General features: G+C 34.7%; 1 protein-coding gene across 7 annotated transcripts in view; it reads left to right on the forward strand.

The window, feature by feature from the left end:
* Positions 1 to 27,636, forward strand: part of stj (voltage-dependent calcium channel subunit straightjacket) — a 57,421-nt gene that overhangs the window by 15,609 nt on the left and 14,176 nt on the right. For 4 of the 7 annotated variants that reach the window (XM_019056628.2, XM_019056622.2, XM_019056623.2 and 1 more), the window contains exons 5-21: positions 740 to 871; positions 3,144 to 3,403; positions 3,817 to 3,930; positions 5,416 to 5,632; positions 7,270 to 7,406; positions 8,912 to 9,052; positions 9,755 to 9,844; positions 10,765 to 10,821; positions 12,530 to 12,610; positions 13,248 to 13,322; positions 13,790 to 13,894; positions 15,343 to 15,420; positions 16,100 to 16,241; positions 19,382 to 19,439; positions 20,686 to 20,825; positions 23,226 to 23,276; positions 26,809 to 26,902. In XM_019056628.2, the coding sequence (XP_018912173.2) occupies positions 740 to 871; positions 3,144 to 3,403; positions 3,817 to 3,930; positions 5,416 to 5,632; positions 7,270 to 7,406; positions 8,912 to 9,052; positions 9,755 to 9,844; positions 10,765 to 10,821; positions 12,530 to 12,610; positions 13,248 to 13,322; positions 13,790 to 13,894; positions 15,343 to 15,420; positions 16,100 to 16,241; positions 19,382 to 19,439; positions 20,686 to 20,825; positions 23,226 to 23,276; positions 26,809 to 26,902 (1,972 nt within the window). The remainder of the gene's footprint in view (positions 1 to 739; positions 872 to 3,143; positions 3,404 to 3,816; positions 3,931 to 5,415; positions 5,633 to 7,269; positions 7,407 to 8,911; positions 9,053 to 9,754; positions 9,845 to 10,764; positions 10,822 to 12,529; positions 12,611 to 13,247; positions 13,323 to 13,789; positions 13,895 to 15,342; positions 15,421 to 16,099; positions 16,242 to 19,381; positions 19,440 to 20,685; positions 20,826 to 23,225; positions 23,277 to 26,808; positions 26,903 to 27,636) is intronic. The other 3 variants (XM_019056624.2, XM_019056626.2, XM_019056625.2) reach the window with 2 other exon arrangements.

A 27,636-nucleotide genomic window follows, 5' to 3' on the forward strand; every position in this document is an offset into this window, starting at 1 on the left:
TTATTACATTTCATTTTGAGTCTTCAAAGGAAAAATTGAAGGGATGGATATGTATACACCCCTTTAGAATTTCACAACAGGGTCAATTTAAATTACTTGTTTGATTAACTCTATATCAATTCAGGAAAATAAATGATTTACAACTTTTCCTGTTTTGAAGTATCAAAGTGTTTAAATGCAATGCGGCCACAATAATGCAATGGATATCGTCTCGCCTATTTGCATCCAGTACTCTATACAGGTTTTTCCTGAAATACGTTTTTTGACCTTGAGGTTGTACACTTTCCTCAGGATCTCTCTGATGGGCTTTCAAAACTTTTTGTTTGCTTTCCTCCTTACCATTTTCTTTAACTAAAGACAAGAATGTTTTCCCTAATCTTCAATTACTCTTAAAGGGAAAAAAAAATTCAGTTTGAAGGACCTCTCAGGAGTAATTTATTTAAATATTGTTTTAAAAAACCACGAAAATTTCAAAAATACATAGCTAGAAAAAAGGTCTAAGGAATCCAACCAAAAAAAGTATTTGAAAATCCATTATGTAGAGCCTGGGCAAAGTGTACCTTAGTGTCAGTGTATTCACTTATGACTTTCCGTAACCTTTTTCACTTTTGATCTCTGAGATATTCGCATCAATCGTACATTCCCTATCCTCTGCAAATAAAGAAGATAACAGATTAATTTCTTCTTTTAATAGTTTAAAAAATTGTAAAGGTTTTAAATTAATTTTCCTAATTTGCAGCTCCAGATGTTATTCGGGCCATCAAATGGTCTGAAACTCTTGACTCAATTTTCCTAAGCAATTATAAACAAGACCCGTCACTGTCATGGCAATATTTTGGAAGTGCCACCGGCTTCATGCGCCAGTTTCCAGGTAACTATTTCTTCCAATATCTCTGTGTTGTCTTCCTCAATAATGAGGAGATAATGGCTCCAATGTTGATGATGGTATAGAAGCATATGGATGGCCTAAATGCAAAACCATGTATTGAACCATTTGTGACTTCGCCGACTTTTTGTCATGCATCAATTTTTCCTTGAAAAACTAGTCAATGTTATTTTTGAAAACTTCTCCAATTTTTCCTCTCTATTTGCAGAATATTCCGTTTAAATTTCAAGCCATGAAGTTGGCTTGTTAAGCGATTTAATACGTAAGCATGATTGCTTCTTCCGATCAATTCACTACTCTAAAGATCTATGGTTCACCCGTTCGATCAAAGCAAAAATATTGCGATCTATAGCATACTTCAAATGGTCCATTTCTGTTAAAACACCTCTAGATGAAAAAACAGTTCAAATGAGCAATTTTCCAAAATCCGGGCTCATTTTAAGTGCATCTCATTTAACTTTTGGGTAATTATTAATGAAGAAACAGTTTTTGTATGCGTTCAAAGTTTTACACATCGATTAATCGATAACTCGATTGTGAGGTTATGAAAAATTGAAAAAGAACTCAGCTGATTTAAGACGGATTAATTTTTGCCCTCACGGTATTGCCATATTTCAACTCCCCTCTGGTCAATTAAATTTATTAGATAAACTATTCGAGGGAACATTGAATCACTTCCTTATCCGGCACCCGAGGACCAGAGATGTCAGTTTGTTTTTCTTTGAAACATTAAAGCAGGAGCAGAAATTTTGAAACACCACAATGGAGATACATGGCTTTGCACTTTGGCTATTGATGTAAAATATGTGCATGTCATAGAGTACATAGAGTCGTAATGCAAGTGGGAGAGCTGGCGCCACTTTCACGCATTTTCCAGGTCCCGAATTCCGAGATTCCTGTGCGGCGCCGGGTCCCTTTTTCGATGCATAATCAATTGTTTGCGATACACGGGGACCCGGCCGTATTCCACACCGCCATTTTGGATAGAATATGTATCAAAAAAGTGACCCCGCACACTGGGCTTGGAACTTGTCAAGCAGAACATGGCGCCAGCTCTCCCACTTACATTACAACTCTATGTACTCAATGGTGCATGTCCACGGAAAAATGAGTCATAGTCCTTGAAGAGTAAAGAGGAGATTTAAATAAAATATGGGTAAACAAGGCTAAAAAATGATTAAAACACTAAAAGGCAGGACGTTTCGAGCTGTTACCAGCTGATTTTCAGCTGCAAAAACACAAAAACAAATAAAAAATTGAGTGGCGACCTGACCCCAGCCGTTATCATGTAACCATTGGAATCCAGTACCAAACATCCGAGGCAGACATAGTGTTTTAATCATTTTTTAGCCTTGTTTACCCATTTTTTAATTAAATCTCCTGTATATTCCTATATTCGGGCTATGTTTTTGTGCTTTATCGTCCTTGAAGAGTAAATTTTCCTCTCTGAAGTGGAGTTGAGAAATCAGAAATTGAATTTTTTTGACAGATAACTCTGGAGTTTTCCAAAGAAAATACAAACCGCAACCACTTTAGTTCATTTTTGTGCCAATAGAGGACATCAAGTTTCAATATGGTCAATCAACCCTGAGCTCTGCTCATGGTAAATTGATCTTTTGCATATTTTATTTTTTTTTTAAATCATTGCAAAACTCAAACCGTTATAACTCCAGATAATTAGGGCAATGGTGCAACAATCTTAAACTCTCTTACATAAAATAATATCAACAATTCAATTTGAATTTTTGTGGACCTCTCCCATAAATAGCCAAATATTTCCATTGCTTTCACAGCTGTATGGGACAAAAATAAAGTAAGTTCCTTTATGTAATGAAATTTGAACTATCAAAGATTCTTACGAACAATTTGCGGTTTATATCTAGCATTTTCCTTTTTAAAAAATGAAAATACAGCTCTTTGTGGTCTTAAAACAAAAAACCAATCGAAGATATTAAGATTTCATCACAATTCTTGACTAGTCAAAAGCTAATTAATTATTACAATAAGATTACAATTATGTTTTGACAAAATGAAATTAAAATATTCTTGCAATATTATTGCAATATGTTACAATTCATGTCCTTTGAGTTGAGTATTTCCTAAATGGCTAAACTGACGCTGTAAGTTTCAAACCATAAGTAATGTGATTTTAAGCCTTTAACCTCTTCTCCACTGTGTTTTTTCCTCAATATCCTGGCAAGTCTGCTCTTTATCACACGAACAAATTTTATTTTTCTTTCCTTTTATCAATCTTTAGCGATGCAGTGGAAACAGGAACCAGTAGACTTGTACGACTGTCGGATGAGGAACTGGTTCATCGAGGCAGCTGCCAGTCCAAAAGACATGCTGATTTTAATTGATAACTCAGGGTCAATGACAGGACAAAGGAAAGAAATCGCTCGTCATGCGGTCAACACAATCTTGGATACTCTGGGCAATAATGATTACATCAGTGTCATGACCTTTACAAATGACACCGAAGATGTTGTCCCTTGTTTCAAAGATTTACTTGTACAGGTCAGCATTGTCGTTTCTTTTTCTTTTTCCATTTCTTTAGAATAATTTCCTCCTTTCTCTTGCACCAACACTTTAAATTTGAGTTGGTGAGAATGAAAACACATCAACTCAGTAACTTTAAAAATTCCAATTTTCATTTAGGATGCCCTGTTTTCACTTGTAATTTTGCCGGCCTTTCTATTCTTGAAACCCGTTTACAAGGCCTGCCCATTTTTGCACACTAATCATCACAACTCACCTGGTTGCAAGGTCAAGAAGTTTTTCCACCTCTTTCCAAGCACATAAGCGTCTAAATCATAAGAACTCATGATGGTCGTCTCCGCTCTTAAGCTGTCTTACTAACCTTTTCCTCTAAGTCAACAGAATTCACCCTCTAAGACTGCGTTCTTATCTTACTTTTTTGTATGCTACAGGCTAATCTTGCGAATGTTCGGCGAATCAAATTAGGTGTCGAGAAAATGGCGATGGCAAGCAATATTGCCAACTTCACCATTGCACTCACAAAAGCGTTTGAATTGCTGGAGAAGGTAGGTAACTCAACAGTAATTTTTTTACTGAGTCTCAATCGTAGTTTACATCATTGTATATCCTTATCTACCTTTGAGATTTTGTGAAGCATCATGCAGGAGCCTGTGCAATGTAAAAGTAAAACTTCCCGCCGATAGAAAAAGCTCAAAAAACTTGATAAAGCCCAGCAAAACTCAAAAATTTCGTTTCATAATTTTGATTTGAAGCCCAACCTAGAGCTTACCAAGTTTCTCTGAACGGTTGATTGTCTCAACAAAAAAGTTAAAAGCTTCCACCTCTCTTTTTTCCGAGGAATTTTTTCATAGCAATTTTCAAGGTAGCAGGTTCTGTGAGGTAGGTCTGTAAATTCCAAAAAAGTTTTAAATGGGAGTACACTCTGCATGCCAACTATTGAAACTTTTAGACAGAGGTAAAATAAAGTAATCCTTTTGGTTGATATGGGTGGTTGTTATAAACTAAGAGGAAAATGATGGATTAAGGTGATTCGATGGACGCCATATTTTGTGTCAGAACGGCATGCGATATTTTGTATCAATTGGTTCCATTTTTTCAGTTACTAGTCATTTTTCTCCAATTTTGAGATCGCAATTCTGTTGTCAGGAGACTAAAGCACTCACTTACCAAGTTTACCAAAGAAATTAAACATAATAAAGGCGTGGTTTTTTCAGAGAGAAAACATGGCATTCGATACTGATATCAAAACTGCACTCGAATGCGATATTTTCTCTCTAAAAAAACCACGCCTTTATTACGTTGAATTTCTTTGTTAAAATTGGTAAGTGAGTGCTTTAGTCTCCTGACGACAGAATTGCGATCTCGAAATTTGAGAAAAAAGCTAAAAAAATGGAACCAATTGATGCGATATATCCGTTCTGACACAAAATATGGCGTCCATCGAATCACCTTAACAATAAAGTCTCCCATGGGTTGCTGTCAGTTTGTCTGTTACTTACCTCCTTTGTCCATTGCAACCCCCGCTTCCTTTAATAGAATCACTCCATTTTCTGTTTGTTTTCTCTGTCTACCTCTTTGTCTATCAATTTTATAAATCAGTCCACTGTGTAGTACCCAAAGAATAAGTTGCCATATTTTAGTTCATTTTTTAATCAATCCAGGTAGTAAAGTTATGTTTTACGTCCTCGATTTTGAGCTTCAAACTTGACACTGTAAACCCTGGACTATTTATCTTCTTTAATTTTTTTGGAGCAGGTTATCTTTGGAACCACAACATTCCAAACTGTCATTGCGCCAGTTCATTTTGAAATTGTTGTGTAATCTCCGTGTCGGAAAACAATCCTCCAAGCAATAGTGATAAAATCCTAATTTTGAGTTATTCTGCGCTGATGACCCTTTTTCAAGGGATGGCTACATTTAAACTAATTCTGTTTTGTTTCTTTTTATATTCTATATTTTTCCTTTCTATTGAAATGTCAGGAATTCTGTAATATTGTGAGTCACTATAATTCCTTAATCAATTTTCTCAGTATCGACGCGAGCGGAATGGATCACTTTGTAACCAAGCAATAATGCTAGTCACTGATGGAGTGCCTTATAATTATGAAGACATATTCGAGCGCTACAATTGGTTGGAGAAACAAAATGGAAAGATAACCCATGTTCCTGTACGAGTGTTCACATATTTAATAGGACGTGAAGTGCCTGATGTACGGCAAGTGAAGTGGATGGCCTGTGCAAACCAAGGTAACATGGGACATTTTTCATAAGCGTAATGAATAGATATTTCAGTCAGAGCTCCAATAACCTCTGCTTTGTGCATTTCCAATATACATCTTAGAGTTTATTCCATTTGTAGCAATTGATGCTATGAAGTCTTGGCATTCATGAGCTTTTTAGGGCTAAAATTTTTGTTTGTCAATATTGGGATCAATAACTCAATTTTGAGTTTTCCAGCATTTCGGTCTATTTTCCTGTAGACTGTCACAATGAACAAACATATTCTACAGGAAAAAAAAACCCACTACAAACTTTGTATTTTCAAAACATATCTCAAAATCTTAAGTTTCAGTGTTGCTTAGTTTTCCGTTTAAAAAATAAAAATCAGAGAAAACTAAGCAACATTAGATGTAGTTAGGTTGATTCCAGTTAAATCCGTTCAAATAATGGAATCATGTTTTGTCTGGATGGTGTAATGGTCTAGGGGATGGGGAAATAGCCCAACTCGCGTTGATATCTTGTATGCTCTGAGGTGGTGATCACCGGCAAGTACGCCCGCTTGCCGGCAAGTAGGATGACCCGTGACACAGCCTGACAATCACCCGCGAAACTGACCCCTCCATGGCTGCTTGGTCATCGCTATATTGCGGCGCTCAAAAGCTCTGGCCCTGATATGGCTTGCGCCAACCAAAACACCTGCCTGCGTTCACCTCGGAAATACGCAATCTCTTACGTATGTCCGAGGTGCTCCTAACAGAGGCGTACTCTCAAGCTAGAGTGCGTCTCTGCTACACTGGGTAGCACCTTGTCAATTAAAATTGTATTAAAAATCAACGTATTGACATATTTTATTTTATAATTCATTGAATAAACAAAATAAGTAATGATCTGAAAGTTGCATCTTGCATGTTTGCAAAGTAAGAAAATTCATCAATAAGCTAAGAACGAAGGTTTTCCATCACTTGAATTTCATTAACAATCAATTAATTGTAACTGTACATTTTGGAAACCAAACCTATTTTCAGGACAGAACGCAGATCACAGAACAAGAAGAGTCAAAATCAAGAAAATCATAAAAAGGTGTTTTAATGTATGATAGAAACATTGAAGGACATATGGATGAATCATAAGACGTAAAATTTAAAAAAAAAAAAGCTAAACAATCTGTCAGCTCCCTTGTAAAGAAACATATCTCAATTGCGCTTTTTCAGTTTTTCTTAATTTCTTGGAAGATTTTATTTTTTCAAGAGAGCCACTGCCCGAATTTTTCTGTGAATTTTAGAATTTTATTTACAAAGGTAAGAAAAAATCACAGAAAATTTTGGATAAATTCAAGAGATGGTTTTTTATGTAAAAATAAAATGTTGGTGAGAAGCACTGAAACAGGGCAAGCGAGACACTTTCCTTTGTACGGGAGATTACAAATTATTGTGTAATCGTAGAATTGGTCCTGTTATCACAATAAGATGAAGACATCAAAATAAGTGAACACGTCAGAACGTAAATTCTAAGAAAGTAACACAAGCCGCTAGATGGCAGCCCTTGATAGTTAAGTAAAACAATTATAAAAATAATCAAAACTAAATAAATAATTTGCATCAAGAAAGTTCTTCTCTCACAACCGCTTAGTCGAATTATTACAATATCTGAATTTTTTATTGCAGGTTATTACGTTCATTTAAGCACGATGGCAGAAGTCCGAGAACAAGTTCTAAATTACATTCCTGTCATGGCACGTCCTTTAGTTTTAAATAGAACCACTCATCCTATCATTTGGACTCCCATTTATGCTGATATTACAGTAAGTTCCTTACAATATTGTCAGCTCCTCTTTAATTTTTTGAAAAGAGAGGTTGGATCAATTTTTTATCAATTTATCGATGGCAAATTTCCAAGACGAGAACACACTTGCAATGATTAAAAATCTCCAATGGGGTTGTTGCATGGGTGAGGGATTTGAGATTAAAAAATATGTAGTCACAGAACTTTTTGCGATGAAAACGATGGTAAAATTCCAAAAGTCAAAAATCAAGTCCTCAAGCCCGAAAAAGCCCGTCAAAGTTCCATCAAATTCAAGTTAAAAATAAATGATTTTCATGGGCAGTTATGTACAGTTGGTCAAACTACGCAGGAGTTTCTCCTCGCCGTCATTAACCACATCTTGACCGCATGTTTATCTAGTGGAGGTTAGGTTAGGTACAGTTCATCTCGAGCTCCAATTGGCTACGATTATGAGCGGACGCTGCCGGAGAAACCCGAGCAGGGCCGGCTGCTGCGCACCGCCCTCCGCTCACCGCCGAACGGCTCCTCCACTCCGTGAAGAAAACGAGAAAGGAGCGATTTTCAACTCACTTTCCGACCCAGAAATCGACGTGAAGAGCCATAAACCCAGTCTATAATTGATTCATCTTATCTTCAAGTATCCATCAAGATAGAAAAAATGAGTTTAGTGGGAAAACTCGATTTTTCCTGATTTTTTAAAAAACTCATATTAGCACGCAGTTTAGATAGCAAAAACCCGTGGCCATGCGTTGTGACGTCAGAATCACGTGATTTTGAGGCGCGAGAAGGAACCCTGTTTCAAACCGTTTCTCAACTTTCGACGCTTTTTCTCCATGTTCCAATCATCAGAAAATTTTTAAAAAAATACCTCAACAATCAGCACACCACCAACTTCTAGAAACTGAATTTAAAAAAATTCATGCAACAACCCCATTATGTTTTATTTTTTTTTTAAGAAAAATTAATGAAAACAAAGACAAACTTTACAATATGCTTCTTTATGAGCGAACTTTTTAATTCGCAAAAAATTTCAGAAGAAGCCATTGGTTTGTTTTCCTTTAAAAAACAAAAAAAGAAAAAAAAGCAGAAATTCACAACATTGCATTTTAAAGTACGCAGTTTTTGCCCTCAGCCACCAATATTATGTATTCCGAGGTTCACAAAATGAGACAAATGAAACAAAAAATCTACCAGGATTGCCAGTAATTTGAACAATCTAAAAAATAGAGGAAGCACCGAGGAATTTCCCAATTTTTCAAATGATCGGCATGAATGCAAAAATGTGTAATTTCAATCGATGAAGCAAAAAGAGATAAAACACTGACTCTTATTTGCAAATGATACGTTCATATCCAAGAAACCTTGACTCATTCCAAAAAAAGACTTTATATGAAAGTGTTAATGACTAAACTTGAGACTCTCACTTTCATTAGATAAATTAAACTTTTTTACCTTCACCTATAATGTTTTCTTTTGTGCTGCATACTTTTTCTCGTATTTAACGTAGGGTTTTTACTCTTCCAGGATCCTAAAATGACGGACTATCTCTGGGAGTTAAAGGAAAGTGAAGAGCAGAGAGAGAGGTCCATCAGTTTCAGACAAAACTCTATGAAGTTTGCGTCACAGGAAGAACAGGATCGGCGCTTCGTCATGAAACTTAAAGCAGTAAGTATTTTTCTAGTCTTTTGCTGTCATCAATAATTTTTTGTCATTATAAATTCTTCTCCAAGGGTAAATCAAGCAAAAAGATGAAAAGAATCTTTAAAATAAAACGAATCAAAACATTTGAGCTGATTGAAAATATGATTTTGACAAAATCTCCTCTTTATCAAAAATGAACCTGAAGGAATGCATATCTTGCGTTGAGGTGTCACAGACTTCCTCTCAATTTTGTCTTTTAAATGGAAAAATATTCAACGTCATCTTTTTTTAATCAACCTTAATTTTTTGTCTCTTTGTAAAGAATATTCTGTGAACATTTCAACCAATAGCATTGGTAAGTTCTTTTTTGATTAAATAAAACGGGTGCAGAGATTTTGAAATATCGCAAACAATGTATGCATCCCTGCAGTTTCTCTGTCATTATGCCTCCTTTTTTCCACCCCAATGGATCCTGCTCTATTCTAATTCATTTGAATTGCATTTTGCGGTAAGGAATTACAATATCTGGCTCACACTTAAAAACACCCGTCTACATAGGGAAACTAATGGCACATATGTATGTTGTTTTTAAGATGAGCTAGAAATCGTAGTTCCTAATTATATGTACAAAATGAAATCCATTTGCCACGGATACTTCTCTTTGTAAGCACTATTTTAGTTTGTTACTTTACACGTTTACTGATTTTTTATTTTGATTTTTTTCAGTCGCTTGACCAAACTTACACTGGAGAGTTGCAACAGTACAAATTAATAACCTCCGTTGCCATGCCTGTTTATGATAGGAGAGAAAATGCTGTAAGTATTGAGTGTGAATCAAGCACAAATAAATATTAAAAAATAGATTTTTAAAACATACAATGATCATGGAAGATGTGAAGAACGCATCAACTCAGTGATCAGCAAGCAGTCCATTAAATAACAGTCGCTCAGCTAATCAATAAATGCCAAAGTTTATTCTTTGATCAAAGAATGTAACCGGTGAAATAATGATAGAATTTGTCTCCGTGTGCAACTTTGTTGACTTTTTGTCTCATTTTGCTTTTTAAAAATGACCATTTATTTTGAAGGAATGACAATCTTTGGAGTAAGTGTCTCAAGTATATGTAATCCATAGAGAAATTTAGGTTGAAAGGTAGGAGAGCCAAAAAATGGGTTTTTGCATCAAAGACATTTTGAGACAGACTTTATAACATTGGATGAGAAATAGGAGCATAATTCTGTGTGAAAAATATGCATATTCCTGAATGAACTCATCATCTGTCTTTCGTCGTAATGAAAATTCCCCTGGGTTTTTTTAAAAAGAATGATAAACGTCAAATTGATCCGTTTTTTTATTCATCAGTTTATTTCTATCAGTGATTTTTCTCAGGATATTTCTACATTTTTCAATTGCAATTTTTATAATTATTGATCTAGACTCATCAGGCAAGCATTTCAATTTTAAACTGTGGATGAAGAGTACCTTGAACAAACAATAGATCGAGTGATCAAATATTTTATGTCCCTAAGAATTTCCCTCTTCACTATATTTTTGTTCTATCAACGACTCCACTCTTTTGATGGAATTATTCAATTTCTTTCCTCTAAAAAATAACCATTTTATTCTATAAATCCATAGTAGTCAAAAATGAATCCTGAAGAGGATATTTTTGATGGAATTGTATTCAAATTTTCAAGCTGCAGTTTCCTATATTGATTGATATTGATGTCTGCAGAACATTACTGAGCGCCACCTCGTAAACGAAGCATTTTGGGTTTACGAAACAAGAGAGGTATAAATATCATTGCGATTTTATAAATAACGTATCCCAGTAGGAGTTGACCCCTGTAAGTTGGTCTGATTTCAGCAGGTGTACCAAAGTCTATTTAGTGTAGCTACAGGTACATCCGATTAAATTAGTAAAATCTTTGTAGTTGTCGTTTCACTCTGATGGGAGAGTGATTTTGTTTTTGTTTTTTTGAAAAAGGGGTCATCGCACTCAATAAGCCAGTGTTTTATAGTCATTGCATTCCAAGTAGATAGAAAATATTTCTCCCAATGAAATATTTTAAAGTTAATCTAAAATCGTGAACTTTGTGCTGTGGCCCCTTCTAATATCTTTAGTACTTACTTTAAGATGCCATCTCAGAAAAAGGACTTTTGCTTGAAATAAAGCTTTGCCCAGAGAAAATTCTGATGGTTGATTTAAGCCCTAGTTTTTTTTTTTAAAAAAAAAAAAAAAAAAAAAAAAAGATCATACGCTGGCCAAGTAGGTTGTTTTATTAACTATCGTCCAAGGTTTTCTTAGGAAGAACATTTAAGTTAATTGCCTTGATTCTTTTAACCTAGATAATTTGCTAGTTACACTAGATATTTTTGAGCTAAGTTGTTTGGTTTAAACCAGCTTAAATGATTTTCCAGAATATTTTGATTGAATTTACTACAGGGAAGCAAGGAGGCTAAAACGTTCGGTCCAAAATCACATTTGTTGCCCTGTTAAAGTGTTCTTCAGGAAAATAACCGAAGGCCCCTTTTTGCAGATTGCATCTTATTTCTGTAATTCTTAGTCTTATTTTTAGCAACTCTCTATAACTGAGGTATTTAATCATTAGTTAGTTAGTATTTTATTAAATTCATCTCTCTGCATTGTTTTTTATAGATGTTTTATCGTAGGTAGTTATTTCAGGCTGTACATGTACCGAGTTACTGAATAAAATATAGAGAGTTTTACAGGTTTATATTGGTTGATGGCAGCGGTTCATAGTTTTAGCTAGTTCTTGATTTACGAGGTTTTGACATTTAAACATTCTTTAGGTTTAAATTTAGTAAGATTAAATTCTTATCGACTCTCTGTAGTTACCACTCTGTTTAACATTTTCCCTTACCGAAAGTAGTTCTAGTTTAGAAATTTTCAGGTAGTCACTAAAAAATTCTCTTTTTTGGTTTCACAGAAATGAGTAATCTTAGAGATGAGTATCCATTTGATGAAATTTGATCTCCTATGTAGCGGATCCATATTTTGATGGATATGCATATCATAGGCTACACATATATTAGATGATATCAGTCAGTTTTATTATCATTGTCTGGACTATGCAGTTATTTGAAACAAAGCCTTTAAAAAGTAACATGTAATGGACCAGTAAACAAGGTGTGAAATTAAGCATTATAATGTATATTTTATCTTTGAAATTTTACTCGGAACATGATTGGTAAAACAAAAATTACTGAAAGTAACTTCAAGTGCCGAAATGGAACTTTACAATTTCAAAACCTTTTTTTAATTCTGTATCATTTGAACCACAAACTTCATACCCTCACTTTATTTAACAATATTCTGAGCATTTTTTGTACTTAAATGTTCAAAAAGTCCATAAATGAGGTGGACCTCACCAATAAAACTTTGTTTTTTTTTTTATTTTAAGCCTCCTATTTCTGTTGATAGTCACATTTTACATACGTTCGATTTGTTATCAATTATTTTTTCTTCTTCTTTATAGACTAGAATAGCCAACTTACTAGGAGTTGCTGGCATTGATGTACCTGAAGGAGATATAAAGAAACTCTTGACGCCTCACTTGGTGAGTACCACTATTCAGAGCCATTATTAAGCAAAGTAGAATTTTAAAACACGTATGAAAAGAAATAACAGGAGAAAAGGTTTTATTTTAATCTTTGCAATATATGGAATCCTCATATCAGGTAGGCTCTCAGACTTTTAACTTCCAATCAGACAGCATTAAGCAGAAAGGAACTTAATCTGAGACAGTGTTGTCAAAATCGTACAAGTTCTTTTTTAGGGAGGGAGGCGGGACGTCTTAAAGTTAGAGTAGTTTTTATTTTTCCACCAAAAAACTGTCAATTCTAAGTAAAACAAATCCAGTCAGTTTAATTCTTTCATTACTGTACAAGTATTCAGTTTTCTTTACAGTGAAGAGAAAGTTGCACGATTTTGAAAACGCTGCAATGAGCTTGGTTCCTTTCTGCTCAACGCTTTCCAACTAAAGTATCATCTTTTCAATTCTTGTAAATGAAAAACGGTTATCATTTGTAATTGAAGTGTACCAACAGGGAAAATAGGAAAAGAAGGCTAAGAAAAAGCGGAAGGCATAGTAAATTCTCTCATATAAGTGTGCTCAATATTCTGATGATTATTCCCACGTTAACGCAAGTTTTTTATACAATCTCTATACTGTATTTTTATTTTTACTGTTGCAGCTGGGAGTGAATGCCTATGGTTTTATTGTGACCAACAACGGTTACATCATTCTGCACCCTGACCTTAGGCCTGTGGTAAGTTGTCAAATTCAAAGACAAAAAGCTATGCGGGAAAATAGAGTGTCACGGAGTCACGGACATTACAAAAATAGGACCTTTATTTTTGATGTTTGTGACACTCCTTTATTCAATATAGCTCTTTCTAGATTACTTATTGTAATGAAACTTTAAGGGAAAGGAGGAGGCCCCTTTTGCGTAGGTTTAAGGACTTTTTACCCTAAATAATTAGCCCCTCATGACACAGTTAAATGTCTAAATGAATGTCTTTGACCAAGAAAAATTCCAAAAACGATCATTTTACAGCATGTTTTGAGGCTTTTAAAATTTGTTGTAGTCACTAAACTTAGTGAAAGAATAGTTGAAAGTGAAAATCTTGAAGGTTAATATTTTATTTAACAACAATTTTCTTATGTCAATGCGTGGCCCTATTTCTCCTCTTGAACATTTCCTTTTTTTTTCACTCTGTCTCTTTTCTTTTTTAGTTTCAAGGAATTTTAAAGCCAAGCTACAACAGCGTTGACATGGCCGATGTAGAACTAGTTGATGATGGAAATGCTCCTCGAAAATTTGATCTCAATCTCCTGAAGGTAGGAATTTTTTTAACAACATCCTTAGTTATGCTCGTTTTGACAACGAACCGCCGGGCAAGGTACAAATTTAAGCATTCTTATAAATATTTTAAGATTCCTTGTAGAGCGCGATTCCTGCAACAAAAATTACTGAAATCAACTGCTAACCATGATAAACACGTTTTCATTCAGCTTTGTTAACAAGAAATATGAATTTACCGCTCAGCCATAGCTCTGAGATCGAGGTTGTCACATTTATATAATGCAGAAACTGTCACGATAACGTTTATGATTCGTTTTGACCCAAGTAGATCCTGATTTTTTTTAAGCGGGGAGTTTGAATGCATGCATCAAAAAACGTCAATATCTTCGTCAAGAGTTACTTTCAATGTATAGTGGGCCGAAAAACAAAAATGTCAGAATTTTGACATCCCTGACGTTTCAAAAGTGGCCTAATGCTCTCAAATGAATGTAAAAAAAATTCAGGTCCCTAGGTAAATTTAAACATACGGCCCAAGCCCCTTGAAATTTGAGCATTTAGAATTTCACGATTTTCGATGATTTTTCAAGGAATTCACATTGCTGTCTCAAGAATAAGGCAAAATAAATTGTTTTTAGTCATGATTCTTACGTAATTTTTGATGGGAAACCGATTTCTGGGGTTTTGGAATCGATATGTTGACGACTTACATCGATAAGTTCGATATTTTGTCAAATTTCGCCGAAATTTGGCAATTTTCTCAGCATATTTCTGGATTTTAGCACCGTATAGTTCAGAAATTGAACTGACACTATTTTTGCAAGAAAGGTCACATTAGACAATGTTTCAACCCCCGAAGATAATCGATAATTCGATTACATCGCCGGTTTTTTTTAATTACGTAATTTATGTTGGAAAACGATTTCTGGGGGTTTTGGAATCGATTGTTGACGACCTACATCGAAAAGTTCGATATTTTGTCAAATTTCAGCCAAAAAATTTGTGCAATTTTGTCGAGCATATTTCTGTGATTGTAGCCCGTATAGTTCAGAATTGAACTGACCACTATTTTTGCAAGAAAGGTCACATTAAGACTAATGTGTTCAACCCCCCGAGATTAAGCGATAATTTGATTACAATTTATTTTAAATCTCCATTCACCTAATATTTTTCTGGCTATCAACAAATATAATTTTTGTTATTTTCCCCTTTTTTTCTTTTCTTTTCATTTTCAAGCATTTGTGCTTTATTTCGATAAAACTGCTTACTTTTTAAGCTGTCGAAGAAGTTCTTGTATCAATTTTGCTTGGGTGAGTTCCTATTTTTAATGATTTGCTTGATGCAACTCCTCACAGTTTTAACCGTCAGCAAGAAGCACATAAATGGCAAACAAAGTTCTAAAAATAATTTATTTTTCATAACTTTTCCTCTGATGATTCGACAATAATTTGATTTTTGAATCAAAACTTTTCTCTCGTTTTTGCAGCTGCGGAGGAACATTATCTTTCAATCCAATACTAGTAATTCTGGCTCGCTGCCAGTGAAATATCATTATGATAATATGGTAAGACTCTTTTTCCTCTTATGAAATTAAATCCTTCAAGATTGCAGAATAAAATCCATTAACTCATTTTATAATCAGTCAGTGACGCCTTTTTTTTCAACTCACTCTTCTCAAAGCTTTGAGTTGAACTCCTGGTAATTTTTTGGATTTTTTTACTCAAAATGATGGAGGAAAGAAATCGATGTTGAAGTTACCAAAATCTTGAACAGTTTGAAATGATATTTTTGGTGGTCTATTATGACATAAGCAGATGAGGGAGTCCACATTTACTGTTTGGCTGAAGCCTAACATCACGTCATCGGGACTGTTGGTCTCTAGTGAGTTAGATTTCAATCAATTTTTCCCCCCTTATAAGTGCTTTCTAATGGACTCATTGGTTTTTTCATGAAATTTTAAGTTAGAAATAACTTTGCAGAAATGTTAGGTATGAACTTGACCCAATTTATTTTATTCTGACATTCTGTTTTTTTTCAAGATCCATGAAGCTGCTCAATAGGGTCTCCAATCAACTAAATCAACTTTTTGTCTCTTAAGAATTTAACGAAGCAAATGTTACCGCATGTATCGAAATTGTAAAATCAATTAGTCAGAAAGTCAGACATTCCCATCAATAGTAATACTCTTCCATTCAGCATCGGTCATTCTTTGTCAAATGTGTGTTTTTTTTTTTGTTGAGCAGAAGAGAGTGTCACGGGGCCACCGGAAATACTTTTTCTCTGGGATCTCTGGCACTCCTTTCTCTGTAGTTTTGGCCTTCCTTGAACCGCTGTACTCCCACAGAGTAGATGCAATTGAGGAGTTACATCTGCTTCGGTCCGAAGGTGAGTGATTCTAGGCTCAAGTTGTTATTACCTGGGTAATCTCCACTGCAGTTGGAAGGGTCTCAGGACATTCCATCAACGATTTTTTGTCCATGCACCTGTTCTGTCCAGTAGTTTATGTCCACGAGTAAAATAAGCAACAGTGACTAGGTTCAAGCGTTACATTTTAGTCCTTATGTAATATTATATGGACAATATTGAAATGAAAAAATTGAGAGAGAAGGGGGTTGAAATGAAAAAATTGAGAGAGAAGGGGAGTGTTGTTGTGGTAACTCATTTTTTCAATGAAATATTATTTTCTTCTTTTGATTCATCTTTTCAAATTGTCATTGGTGAGTATTTGGTTTAACTTCTATCCTTAAAATTTTCAATGTAAAATATACCATATGTATACCCTTTTTTTATTGAAAATGTTACTTCATTTTAAAATACATTTTTGAAACGTGGAAAACCTTTTCCAAGCAATGGCATTGATATTAATATCAATGAGCCGTAGTCGTGTTGAACAGAACTATACAAAAATTAATTGAAGAGGGAAGGAAACCAAGAAGCACGCAATCTTTGGTTTTAACCCATTTTTACATTGATCTTTTAGAGTCAAATACGTCCAATTTGGAGCGTTTGGCTGTGCGTACACCACGCTGCAGCACAGTAAAAGTTTTAAGTATAAAAGAAAAAATTAAAGTGCTTTGGAAATCATTAAAGTTGACACGGAACCACCTTAATACTTAAAAAATGCACATTACATTTTCCTTTAATACATATTTTTTTCTCATCAATTGAAGGAGAATAATTCATGCAGAGTATGCAAAAATTCCAAAATCATGAGTTGAGAAACACTGACTCTGCGAGTATAAATATTATAGCCTAACGCAGAGCGGAGCGGCAAGTTGTCAGCGTGAAACGCGCACTGGTGGCGCCTACAAACCTAAGGGGATACTTCACGCATCGCGCAATGCTTGAAGTATCCCAATAGGTTTGTAGGCGCCAATGAGCGCTGGCCGGCCGGCCGCCGCACTGCAGCGTGCCACGGCGCCTCAAGCAACTATTTCACAACAGAGGTGTTGCCAGTATCATACAAAATTGAAGGCGTTCTAATATATTAAGGATGACAGGCATCCTTTACGGTTATGGAGCTTCCCTTGAAAAAAAAATCAAGATACAATGGCAGAAAAAGCGAGTGGTAGTCCAAAAACTCACTAAATCCTAGCATCCTTCTTTAATAACATTTAGCATAACTTTTTAATTTTATTAGAAAAAGAGGTGACTTGCTTCATGCAGAAACGTTCTTGATTATGCCTTCAAGAAGATTTTATTTTGAATCAAGAATGAAATAGCTGAATAAAAGCAGATTTCTGCTTGATGTAAGTGACTTTTCTTTTTATATGAGCATCTTTTCTTTTGTAAACAAGCATTTGCTTTATTGACTTAGAAGGAAATCTTCTCGGCGGTAAATTTAAGCATATTTCTGCTGAATCAAATCACTTTTTCCTCTAATGAAGTGCAAAAATCATGCTAAATGTTATTGAATACTGATACCGGGTTTTTATACGTTTTTTGACTACCGCTCTCTTTTTGTCGTCAGCTCTCGATTTAATTTGCGAGGGAACTTCGTGCTTTTGAAAGATGCCATCAATTCTGATATATTCGGGTGCCTCCAATCTTGTATGATACTGTGCAACACCTCCTCGACAAAATAGTAGCTCGAAGCGCCGTGCCGTCGCAAAGTTATCGTACACAGGAAAAATCTAAGAGCCTTTGGCTGAGGCAAATCAAAAGGTTTATCCGGTTCAGGTTTAAGAAGCTAAGATTTTCTTAAAAGATAATTAAGTCCTGTTGCACCACTGAGTTTTAGAGAGTTGTAGGGAATTTTTCCTAATGGAATTGACGGCATTTCAACCAAAATCTCAATTATATATTTTTCTCCATTGGACCAAACAAGCAAACCCTCATTCTTCCGAGGCATTATACATTTTCATCCAAAAATGGCGCGAGCAATTCTCGTTTGTAATTACATGTGGACCAATTAACTTTGGGTCTCAATCGGTAAGTGAACCAAAACTTATCTGTTGAAAAAACGAGTGGACGTAAACTACTAGAAAAAACAGGTGCACGGCCAAAAAATCGTTGACAAAAGGTCTTATAACCGTTGGAAATGAAGAAAGCAAATTGAACAGTTTGAAAATGCTTTGCAGAATATATTGTTGTCCCGCATGCGAAGGAAGGTATCTCCATTGTGCTGTTTCAGTATTTTTTACCTACATTTTATTTTTTCCGAACCGTCTCATGAATTTTTTTGAAATTCCTGGTGATTTTTCTTCACCTGTATGAGAAAAAGCTTCTGATATCTTTAGACTAACTTATACAACGGTTCTTTCATGAAAAAATTAAATGTTTGCAGAAATACTGGAACAATGCAGACAAGATATGTTGCTTTGTGTAAGAAATGACCTAACGTCTGAGGCATCATACTCAAAGTATTGCAAAAGCGTCCGGTCTAGTATGGAATTTTCGTTGACAATGTTTTTATTTGTAGAAGGCTATCTTTAAATTATGCTCTCTAAAATTTTAGTTTTAATATCTTGGATTCTGCGAATATACAAAGTAAAATACTAAGGCAGACAATGAGAACAATTGGATGTGTTTCTGCCAAAGGAACTATGTGCATTATGATGTGAGCCCTGTTCAGTATGTGTTCTTATGGGTCTCAGGGCTCATGTCAAATGCACATAGTTCCGTTTGGCAGAAATACGTCCAATTCAGACTACTGAGGTTGGCAACAGAAGTCAGAGCTTCCGATTTTTCTATTGAAAATCAAACAGCCCCAGCACTCAGAGCGTAGAAATCAGTGCTGCAAGTCTCTCACCTACCATCTGATTTATCAACTTAACAATCGACTTGCGCTCATTGCGTATCATAAACATGCATCTTCAGAGACTTTTTTACCAATAAAAAGATCAAACACGGTCATTGCTTTTATTGCAGGATTTAATGTGTCAAAATTAAATCCTGCAAATCAACCTGTCATCAACGATCAGAAGTTTTCTGACGTGTTTTCATATTTAAAGTAAATTTGATTTATTCCTATTTCATGATCAATCTTCAGATGTTTATCATGTAACTTATTGTTTCTGTTGCAGGGAAATCTCATATCACAAGTTTTTTTAAGGGTAGCAAATGGAAAATTCACCCTGAATGGTAAGTTTGTGATGAACTAATAGGAGAAGAATGAATACATAGAGCAGAGGTCTATGGCTTAAGAAAGGAAGAGTATTTTTAACAGAACTTAAATTATTACTCTGAGCTTAGTTCCTCAAGGAGATCATATTTTGTTGTTCACTTCCTTCACAGAAGAACGTAATTACAATCGGTGATGCAAAATCTCTTTTCTTTAATTTTTATTTTAGAAAACTACTGGACGTTCAAAACTGTTAATTTCACTTATTTTTACTCTACTTCCACTTAAAAATTAGCGAAATTTTGGTTAGGAATTGCAGTCATATATCTGTTAAAAATTGAATTATCGAAATCAGTGTTGCAACCTTGGAATGGAGTTATATTACTTTGTCTGGGAAACAACAATTTTATATCAAAAGAGGCACAGAATTACTTTTTAAATTGTGCTGCTTAGTGCAACATTGAATCAGTATTAGTTACACAGGGTGTGCACAATTTTAAGCAGATGTTTTAAAAAAAACTTGATCGTATAGGAAATCATTGTTCCTCTTTTTTAAATTTGTTCCCTCCGAGCATGCCTTACACTTATTACTCCTGCCAGACTTGAAAAATATGCAAAAAAAATTGCAGAATTCAAACTTTTCAAGCTGCAATTTTTTCCACTTGTTGCAGCGCTACTGATTCTCATTGATCTTACAGGTACATAACTAGTGCTTTAAAAGTGCCTGCAGACAGCGCATTTATCACTCAACTGTATCACAAAAACGTCCCATAAAAAACACCAGTAATTGTGACATTATTGGCCCAGAAGGACCAATTAAAAAACTATCACTATGACTAGCCTAGCAATGCTGCTGTGGTTAGGGAGAACACTATTTGAACCTTCAAACGCTGCCTAATTTCCTTCAATAAAATATGAATTCTCTGTTAAAATTTCAAATTTATGAATTTTTCTCTTTGAATTTTCTAGAGGATTTCATTTGTAATCAGATATAAATTACCTGAAAATTTCGAGAGATAATACTCAAAAAAATTCCCAAAAATGAATATTTTAATGGAAGAAAGGCGACTTTCAAAAGTCCATATAGCGTTTTTCCTTAGCATGGCAGAATGGATGTGTTGAATCATCTATGTTTTGGAATTTTTCTTGATAAGCTTCGAACATAAATACCATATTTATCACGAATAAGATTTTTGTATTGGCAACTCTATTCTATTTTGGTCGGCAAATAATCACTCAATTTCACATTGACATCTTGTTTTTCAGGTACTATTGCAAGTATCTATATGATAAGGGCCAACCTTTCGAGACGCCTGAAGCAGAATTGATGCATTTCCTTGAAAAGAGTGAGGAAAGGGGTTGGAAATGGCCATCCAGCCGAAATACGTCACCGCCCGAATCCCACTGTAAGTCTATTTTTATCGCAAATCTCACTTCTTCCTCTGTCTTTCCTGATAATAGTTGGCTCTGTACATATAAAATATTTCCTTCTGTAATGCCTTTCCCCTATATCCTCTTCATGAATGTATGGTCTAATGCAAAAATAGTGTAACTCACATCAACTCACATGTCATGAGATCCATCAGGAATGCCTTGCGGACGTTGCAAGGTTTATCAGGTATTGTGGTCTCGACTTATTTCATTCTGAGCAAAATCTTTTCTCTTAAAAGGCCAGGAGACCTTCACGTGTGACTGCATTAATTTGAATATGACGACATTTTGTGATTAGGCACTACAGGAAATTTCTGACTCTTTATAGAAACAGCATATGTACCATTAGTTTCCCTGTGCAGATAGATGTTTTTAGGTCTGAGCCAGAAATTGTAGTCCCTTATTGCAAAGTGCACTCAAATTGCATTTGGCTTGTGACAACAGCAGCAAGAGCATATCGATGGACGAAGTGCAAAACCATGCATCTTCATCTCAGTGTTTCAAAATTTTCAATCCTATTTTATTTTTCCAAAGAGAAACAAGCCAACTTGATAGCTTGAAAGTTTTACAGAATATTTTGCTAACAGAAAAAAAATCAACAAAGTTTTTAAGACATCACATTCTCTACTTTTCTGAGAAAAAAAAAAAAAAAATTATGGCAGGAAGTCTTGCAGTGTTTCAAAAGAAGATATAAAGTTTCGCACTTTGGCCTTCAATATCTAAGAATTGGATGGAGTCAAGCGAAAATTCACATCTACATTGTGGTGCTTCAAAATCTCACCTCATATTTTAATTTTTTGGAAGAAAATCATCCAACATCTGATCTCGAAAATTGTTGCTATCTTTCTTGCCCATTTGAAAGTTATTTCCATAAAATTTTAAGCAATAATGTTGGTTGGTTTCCTTTCAAAAAATTTAAATACAAGATGATATTTTTGAACTTCGCAATGTAGATGTGACTTCCTTGCTTAATTCTATCCAATTTTTCCCACAATGGGCAACCATATCAGCAAGTTCTGTCTTACTGTCATAATTTTGTTTGAACCAGTTTGCCTGGTTGTGACTCCTAAATAAGTTTAAGATATTTTGTACCCAGCTGCAAATAAGTATCCCCTTCATGTCTATTCATTCTTTTTTCACTATTTTTGAAATGGTATTTGAAGTATTTCCTTTGGAGCTGTATCGTTCTTTCTGAGACATGCCGCACTTTAAGCTTAATAGAATGTCGGCCCATTATTGCAACCTAAAAATTGTCAGCGTAGAATCAGTGTATCCTCATGTGAGGCAATAACCCCTCTTCTTCACAAATCGTCAATTTTCAGCAGTTTATGTTCATAGCTCTAACCCCTTTCCTCCTATCATTGCAACCCTCCTAATCTTTTGGATGAGAGAGTCATGAGAATCTTTCGGCAGCTGTTTTTTTTTTACTTCATTTATTCAACTACTTATAAACAGGCATGCAAAAAAAGGGCATACATGCATTTTTTTTGGTTTCTCATTTTCAATTTGTTGGTAATTCAATGACCCACTAGACAAGGTGCAAATTCAAGCATTATGATGGATGTTTCCTCACCAAAATTTCTTGTAGAACCGTAAGTAGAACTTACTGAAATTACTAAAAGTAACTTTTGACCAATATATGATCATTTTTTGATGTATGGCTTCAAACTTACTGTTCGTAGAAAAAATGAACATCATCTCGTCTTCTTGAATTAAATCACGCACTAAAAGTTACTATGACACTGTCTCCGTAGTAAAATTATAATAACCTCAATTTCGGTGCTTTGGCTCAGAAATTGTGAGTTATTTACAGTTTGAAGAACACAGGATGGGATAGGACACTGCTTGATTGAAAAACCTGCCAAAATCGTTGTAAAGCATTATTTGATTCAAGTAGACTTTTTTTCTTCTTGTGAGCGGGAAATTAAAATCAAATTTTTCGTAACCAATGCCGAATAAAAACGTTAATATCCTTGATTGGAACTTATTATCAGTTATTTCCTTTGAACAAATCGTTTTCTCTGTGCAGTGTTGAAGAAGAAACATAAATCAAAATGTCTAAATTCGTACCATGTCCAATGGTCCATTAGAATGTCCGTAACAACACCAACAAATCATGACTAAGGAGAGAAATTTAAGATAAACGTAATAAAAGTATTTCTCCTTTCCCTTGTATCCGTCTTTACTTTGAATTTAAACAAAATTTAATCGTGCCAAAGCCTTTAGGTAGAAGTGATTGTTGCAATCTTTGGTCTTTTCTTTTCATTGGCAAAATGTTTATCCGAATGGGCAGCTAGGCAGAATGAATGCATCTGAAATTTGTTGTTAACTTTGAATTTGCAAATTTTTAGTTTTTTTACCGTCTCGTTCCACAGCTAAATCCAGTTCGAGCAAAACCGATAAATTGGACAAGGATTCTTATTTCTGTGAGTAACTTTCGGGAACGCATCTTTGTGTCTATCTGCACTCAAGTACCTCTCAAATCAACTGAGATCGGTCAATCAACAAAAAAAAGACAAGTCTTAAAATGAAAACTTGTACGGCACCCAGCACGAATTAGTAGTAATTCAATGCATGTTCGAAAAGTTTTCTATGACCATTTTTTAATTTTCTATCATTCGTTTGTGTCCAAGTGCCAATTTCTTTGCAGGATGTTTTTTCCCGATGTTGCAATTAGGGACTCTACAAAACTGTAGTATCTAAAGACAACTTTAATTGATCAGCTCAGGTTTTCCCCTGTGTATCGAACTTTTTTGAGAGACATGTAAACACATGAAACAATAACCAAAATTTCTGAATTCCATCGCTCTGTTGCTTTTAAATGTTTATTGAACTAAAAACCCAAATAAGCCAAGTAGGTGTAGTTATGGTGTAGGTGCCACAGCCGGGCTGTGCTGTGTTGCCAATTGTTGGAGGATGTGACGTGCCCGGATGTGGCAGTGTGGCTACCACCACTCATAATTAACGTAAATAATTCATTTGAACTATCTTGTTGCCCATTTTTGGACCACCCCTTGAATTAATGTCACCTTTGACTTTATTCATTTCTCTTTGAGCATATTGATTTCGAAGCAGATGGAGGATTTCATGTTCCTTCCAAGTAATAATTTTTGACTCCAGCCAAAGAGCGAATCAGATCATGTAGTCTTAATGAGATAAACTTTTTTCATACTATCCGAAATTTCAAATTCTTACACAATAATCGTCAGAAAATAAGCTAAATAGATGAGCACATACGTAGCATAGAAAGAAAGGTACACATGTACTTTCATGGGTACAAAACTGTTTGACCAATGAATAAGCCTCCAGGTAAGTTATGTACTAAAGCACAACGCATTATGTATTCTCTTCAAGATCTTATTAGGAAAGAATCACACAAGAAGAATTTTAGATATTAACTGCTGAATAAACAAGATTCCTCTATTTAACTTGTGTTAAAATACTTGTTAAAGTGATTCAATGGACGCCATATTTTGTGTCAGAACGGCATGTGATGTATCGCATCAATTGATTCCATTTTTTCAGCTACTCGTCATTTTTCTCCAATTTTGAGAGTGGTTTTTATAGAGAGAAAACATCGCATTCGATACGGATATCGGAACTGCACTTGAATGCAATATTTTCTCTCTAAAAAAACCACGCCTTTATTACGTTGAATTTCTTTGTTAAAATTAGTTAGTGAATGCTTGAGTCTCCTGACAACAGAATTGCGATCTCAAAATTGGAGAAAAATGACGAGTACCTGAAAAAATGGAACCAATTGATGCGATATATCGCATGCCGTTCTGACAAAAAATATGGCGTCCATCGAATCGCCTTAACTTCTTTTTCAGGAGTTGATTTTAGAACTTCGATCTCGTTGTAAGAATCACTTTCCATGTAAGATTTTGGAAGGAAGTCATGTGATGTTTTATTGCGTTTTTATAGTGCAGATCTTGTCTGGTGGCCCTTTTTTTCTGCTTTGCTTTTTAGAATATAGGTGAAAGTTTTGAATATCCCCAGAAAGGTGAAATTCAAGAGTTAAACTCATTTTTTCTAAACATCGTTTTTTATTCACAGCTATAATATGACTCCATAAATATTTTTTTTCCGAGGACCAAAGATCTGACAGATTTAACTCAAATTGTATGCTTAAATTCCTATGTGTAGAAAATTTTTAAAAGTTTGATTTTTTCTCATTAATCATTATTTTTGTATTTTACTTGACTTTTCAGAGAAAAATCCTACTCTTGTTCTCTTGTTTCTTATAAATAATCGATTTCATCTATTGAAACATGACTCCAAAAATGTTTCTTTTGGTATCACACGATCACACCGAATGAAGTTTAATTTGCCATAGTTAGGTACCTAAACATGTTTAGAACGGATCTATATTGGCATGAAAATATTTAGATTCTTCTTCTACTTTATGAGATTTTTTTTATGAGAAAGCTGTATTAACAATGGATCGTTAGCTGTGGAAACCGACTTAGTTTATACTCATTTTTGTTTGCTTCATTCAATGTCTTTGTGCCTACTTCTGCAGTTCAGTATGCAAGCTTTTTGATTCTGTCACTTCTCTTTTGCTTTTATCTCCTCAAATGCTTGATTTTCACTTTAAAAACTTGTTCAATTTATATTTCTTTTAAATTATCCTACGCTGCTTTTCTTCTTTTTTTATTGAGAACATATATTGTTGATCCATTTGTTTCTTAATGCTTCCTAAAACACTGTGCGTAAAGTAAAACACTGTTCCATCTGGTTTTGTGTCGGAGATTCTGCTTGAGAAAGTTTGTGCTTTAATCAACCCTTGAAAAATTATGTCAAGATTTATTTAAGCACTTTTTTTTCTTGCGGTTGACCTCCTGTTTTTTCATCTATCCTGATAATTTAGATCAGTGAAGAAGTTTACACAGTAAAAACGTAAAAGAAACTCAAAACTTCCCAAGATAGTGACTTGACAGGTGATACAATGCTTCATCTTTAATAATATATCGGCAGTTAAAATGAAACAATGCGTATCTTCAATTGGGACATTGCCACTAGCCGCTCTTGTCTTATGTTTTAAAGAGAACCAACTATTTTTTTAAAAAAATGTTCAGCACTTATTCAAAAATATTGCAAACAATTTTAAAGATAGTTAAGTTAGTGTTCTTTGAAAGAAAATGAAGCATAATTGGAGATTTTGAAACTTTGCTGTAGGGATACACATTTGTCAACTTTAGCCACTGATATGAAAAATGCATTTATAATAAATAGTGCAAAACAAATAAATGTGTACCTATCACCATTCGAACTTCCTACCATTGAGCACCCAGTTTTAAAGTCCAACACTAACGATTATATGATATTGCTCTTCGAAAAACTTGGTGTATGATATCATCCACCGCGCTAGCTCATACCATTTTCCACCTTCATTTTATCAATTATTAATTCATTTATTTGTGTACTGGCTGCTCAAATTTAAACATGGATTATATGAAGGTGGAAGGAACCATGGTATGCACCGCTGCATTGGATGATGCCATATGCTGTGTTTTTTGAAGGACTATACCTCTCTTAGATCTAAAGACTTGGCGTTTGGACAGTTCTCATTATTTTTGCTGATCTATAATCTGCAATCATCAAGGCACGATTCTGTGACCACCACAATAGATGCACTTGTCTATCATGGTGGGTTATTTGTAATTTGACTTGTGATGTGGGTATTTATTTTTCAAGCAAACTCATAATAACCTAAAAGTCACAACTTATTAACCATAAATATTCCCAAAAAAAGTAACATTCTATTTGATACTTTTAGATTTTTGCTAACTCAAATGAATAAAATCTGAAAAAGTTAATGTGAGCAACTAATAACTGTCTCTCAAGCACAGTCTGGTTAAGCACGCCGTTTTGAACAATATTTTTGCACAATCAAAATTATCTGTTGTTACAAATTGTAAAATTTGTCTATAAAATTTTTCCTACTCGTTTCAGGTGATCGGCATCTTTTCTTGTCCTTGTTGTACGATGCGAAAGCAACCGAATGGTTTTCATGGAATATGACAAAACCTGCCGACGAACTGAAAAGGTAAAGCCCCTGATAATTATGCATCACCCTTCTAGAACTTTTAAATTTCTTTTTCGAAATAACTTTTACAATTTTTGCAGTTTCTGAAAAATATCACTGAATGAGCAATCCTAATCTTGAATGGGACAAGCTAGATTATTTCTTGTTTTTTCTCCTGATTTTTTCCTCCAACGAAAAGAAAACTTTTGATATGGCAAAGAACATACAAATATCCTGTTATAACTGAGTAAGCGGATTTTTGGTGTGATGAAATTAAAAGTGAATTTTATGTTTTACATCATGTTGTGAAGAGATTCAATACCTTTGCATATTTTAGGCAATTTTTGCTCTCTTAGTCAGGTTTATTTATTGGAAAAAATGAGTAAAGTATAGACTAGAGATTAGACTAGTTTCTTCCCTTACCTCATGGTTTCTCCCCACCCCCTCACTCCCCCCAGTTTTAGTCTAGCATTAGTTCTGTGCATTTTCATACTTTGAGGTGTCGAAGATTCTTCCAGTGAAATTGGTACTTATTATCAAAAAAGTGAATCTTCGTGTGAAGTGTGAAATATTTTTCCAGGTTTATCATATTGTCCAACAAGTTTTTCCAGGTCCTCTATCACACTTTTTTAAATACTATACAGAGCTTAAAGTTGCAGCACAGTTGGACGTACAGTAAGCGTATGTACACTGTGATGTACAAAAAATCTCGAGTCTTGGGTCAGTTTTTCAAGAGATTATTGGTTTACTATGCA

Source organism: Bemisia tabaci, chromosome 8, assembly GCF_918797505.1.
Source record: "Bemisia tabaci chromosome 8, PGI_BMITA_v3".
Classification (NCBI taxonomy): Eukaryota; Metazoa; Arthropoda; class Insecta; order Hemiptera; family Aleyrodidae; genus Bemisia; species Bemisia tabaci.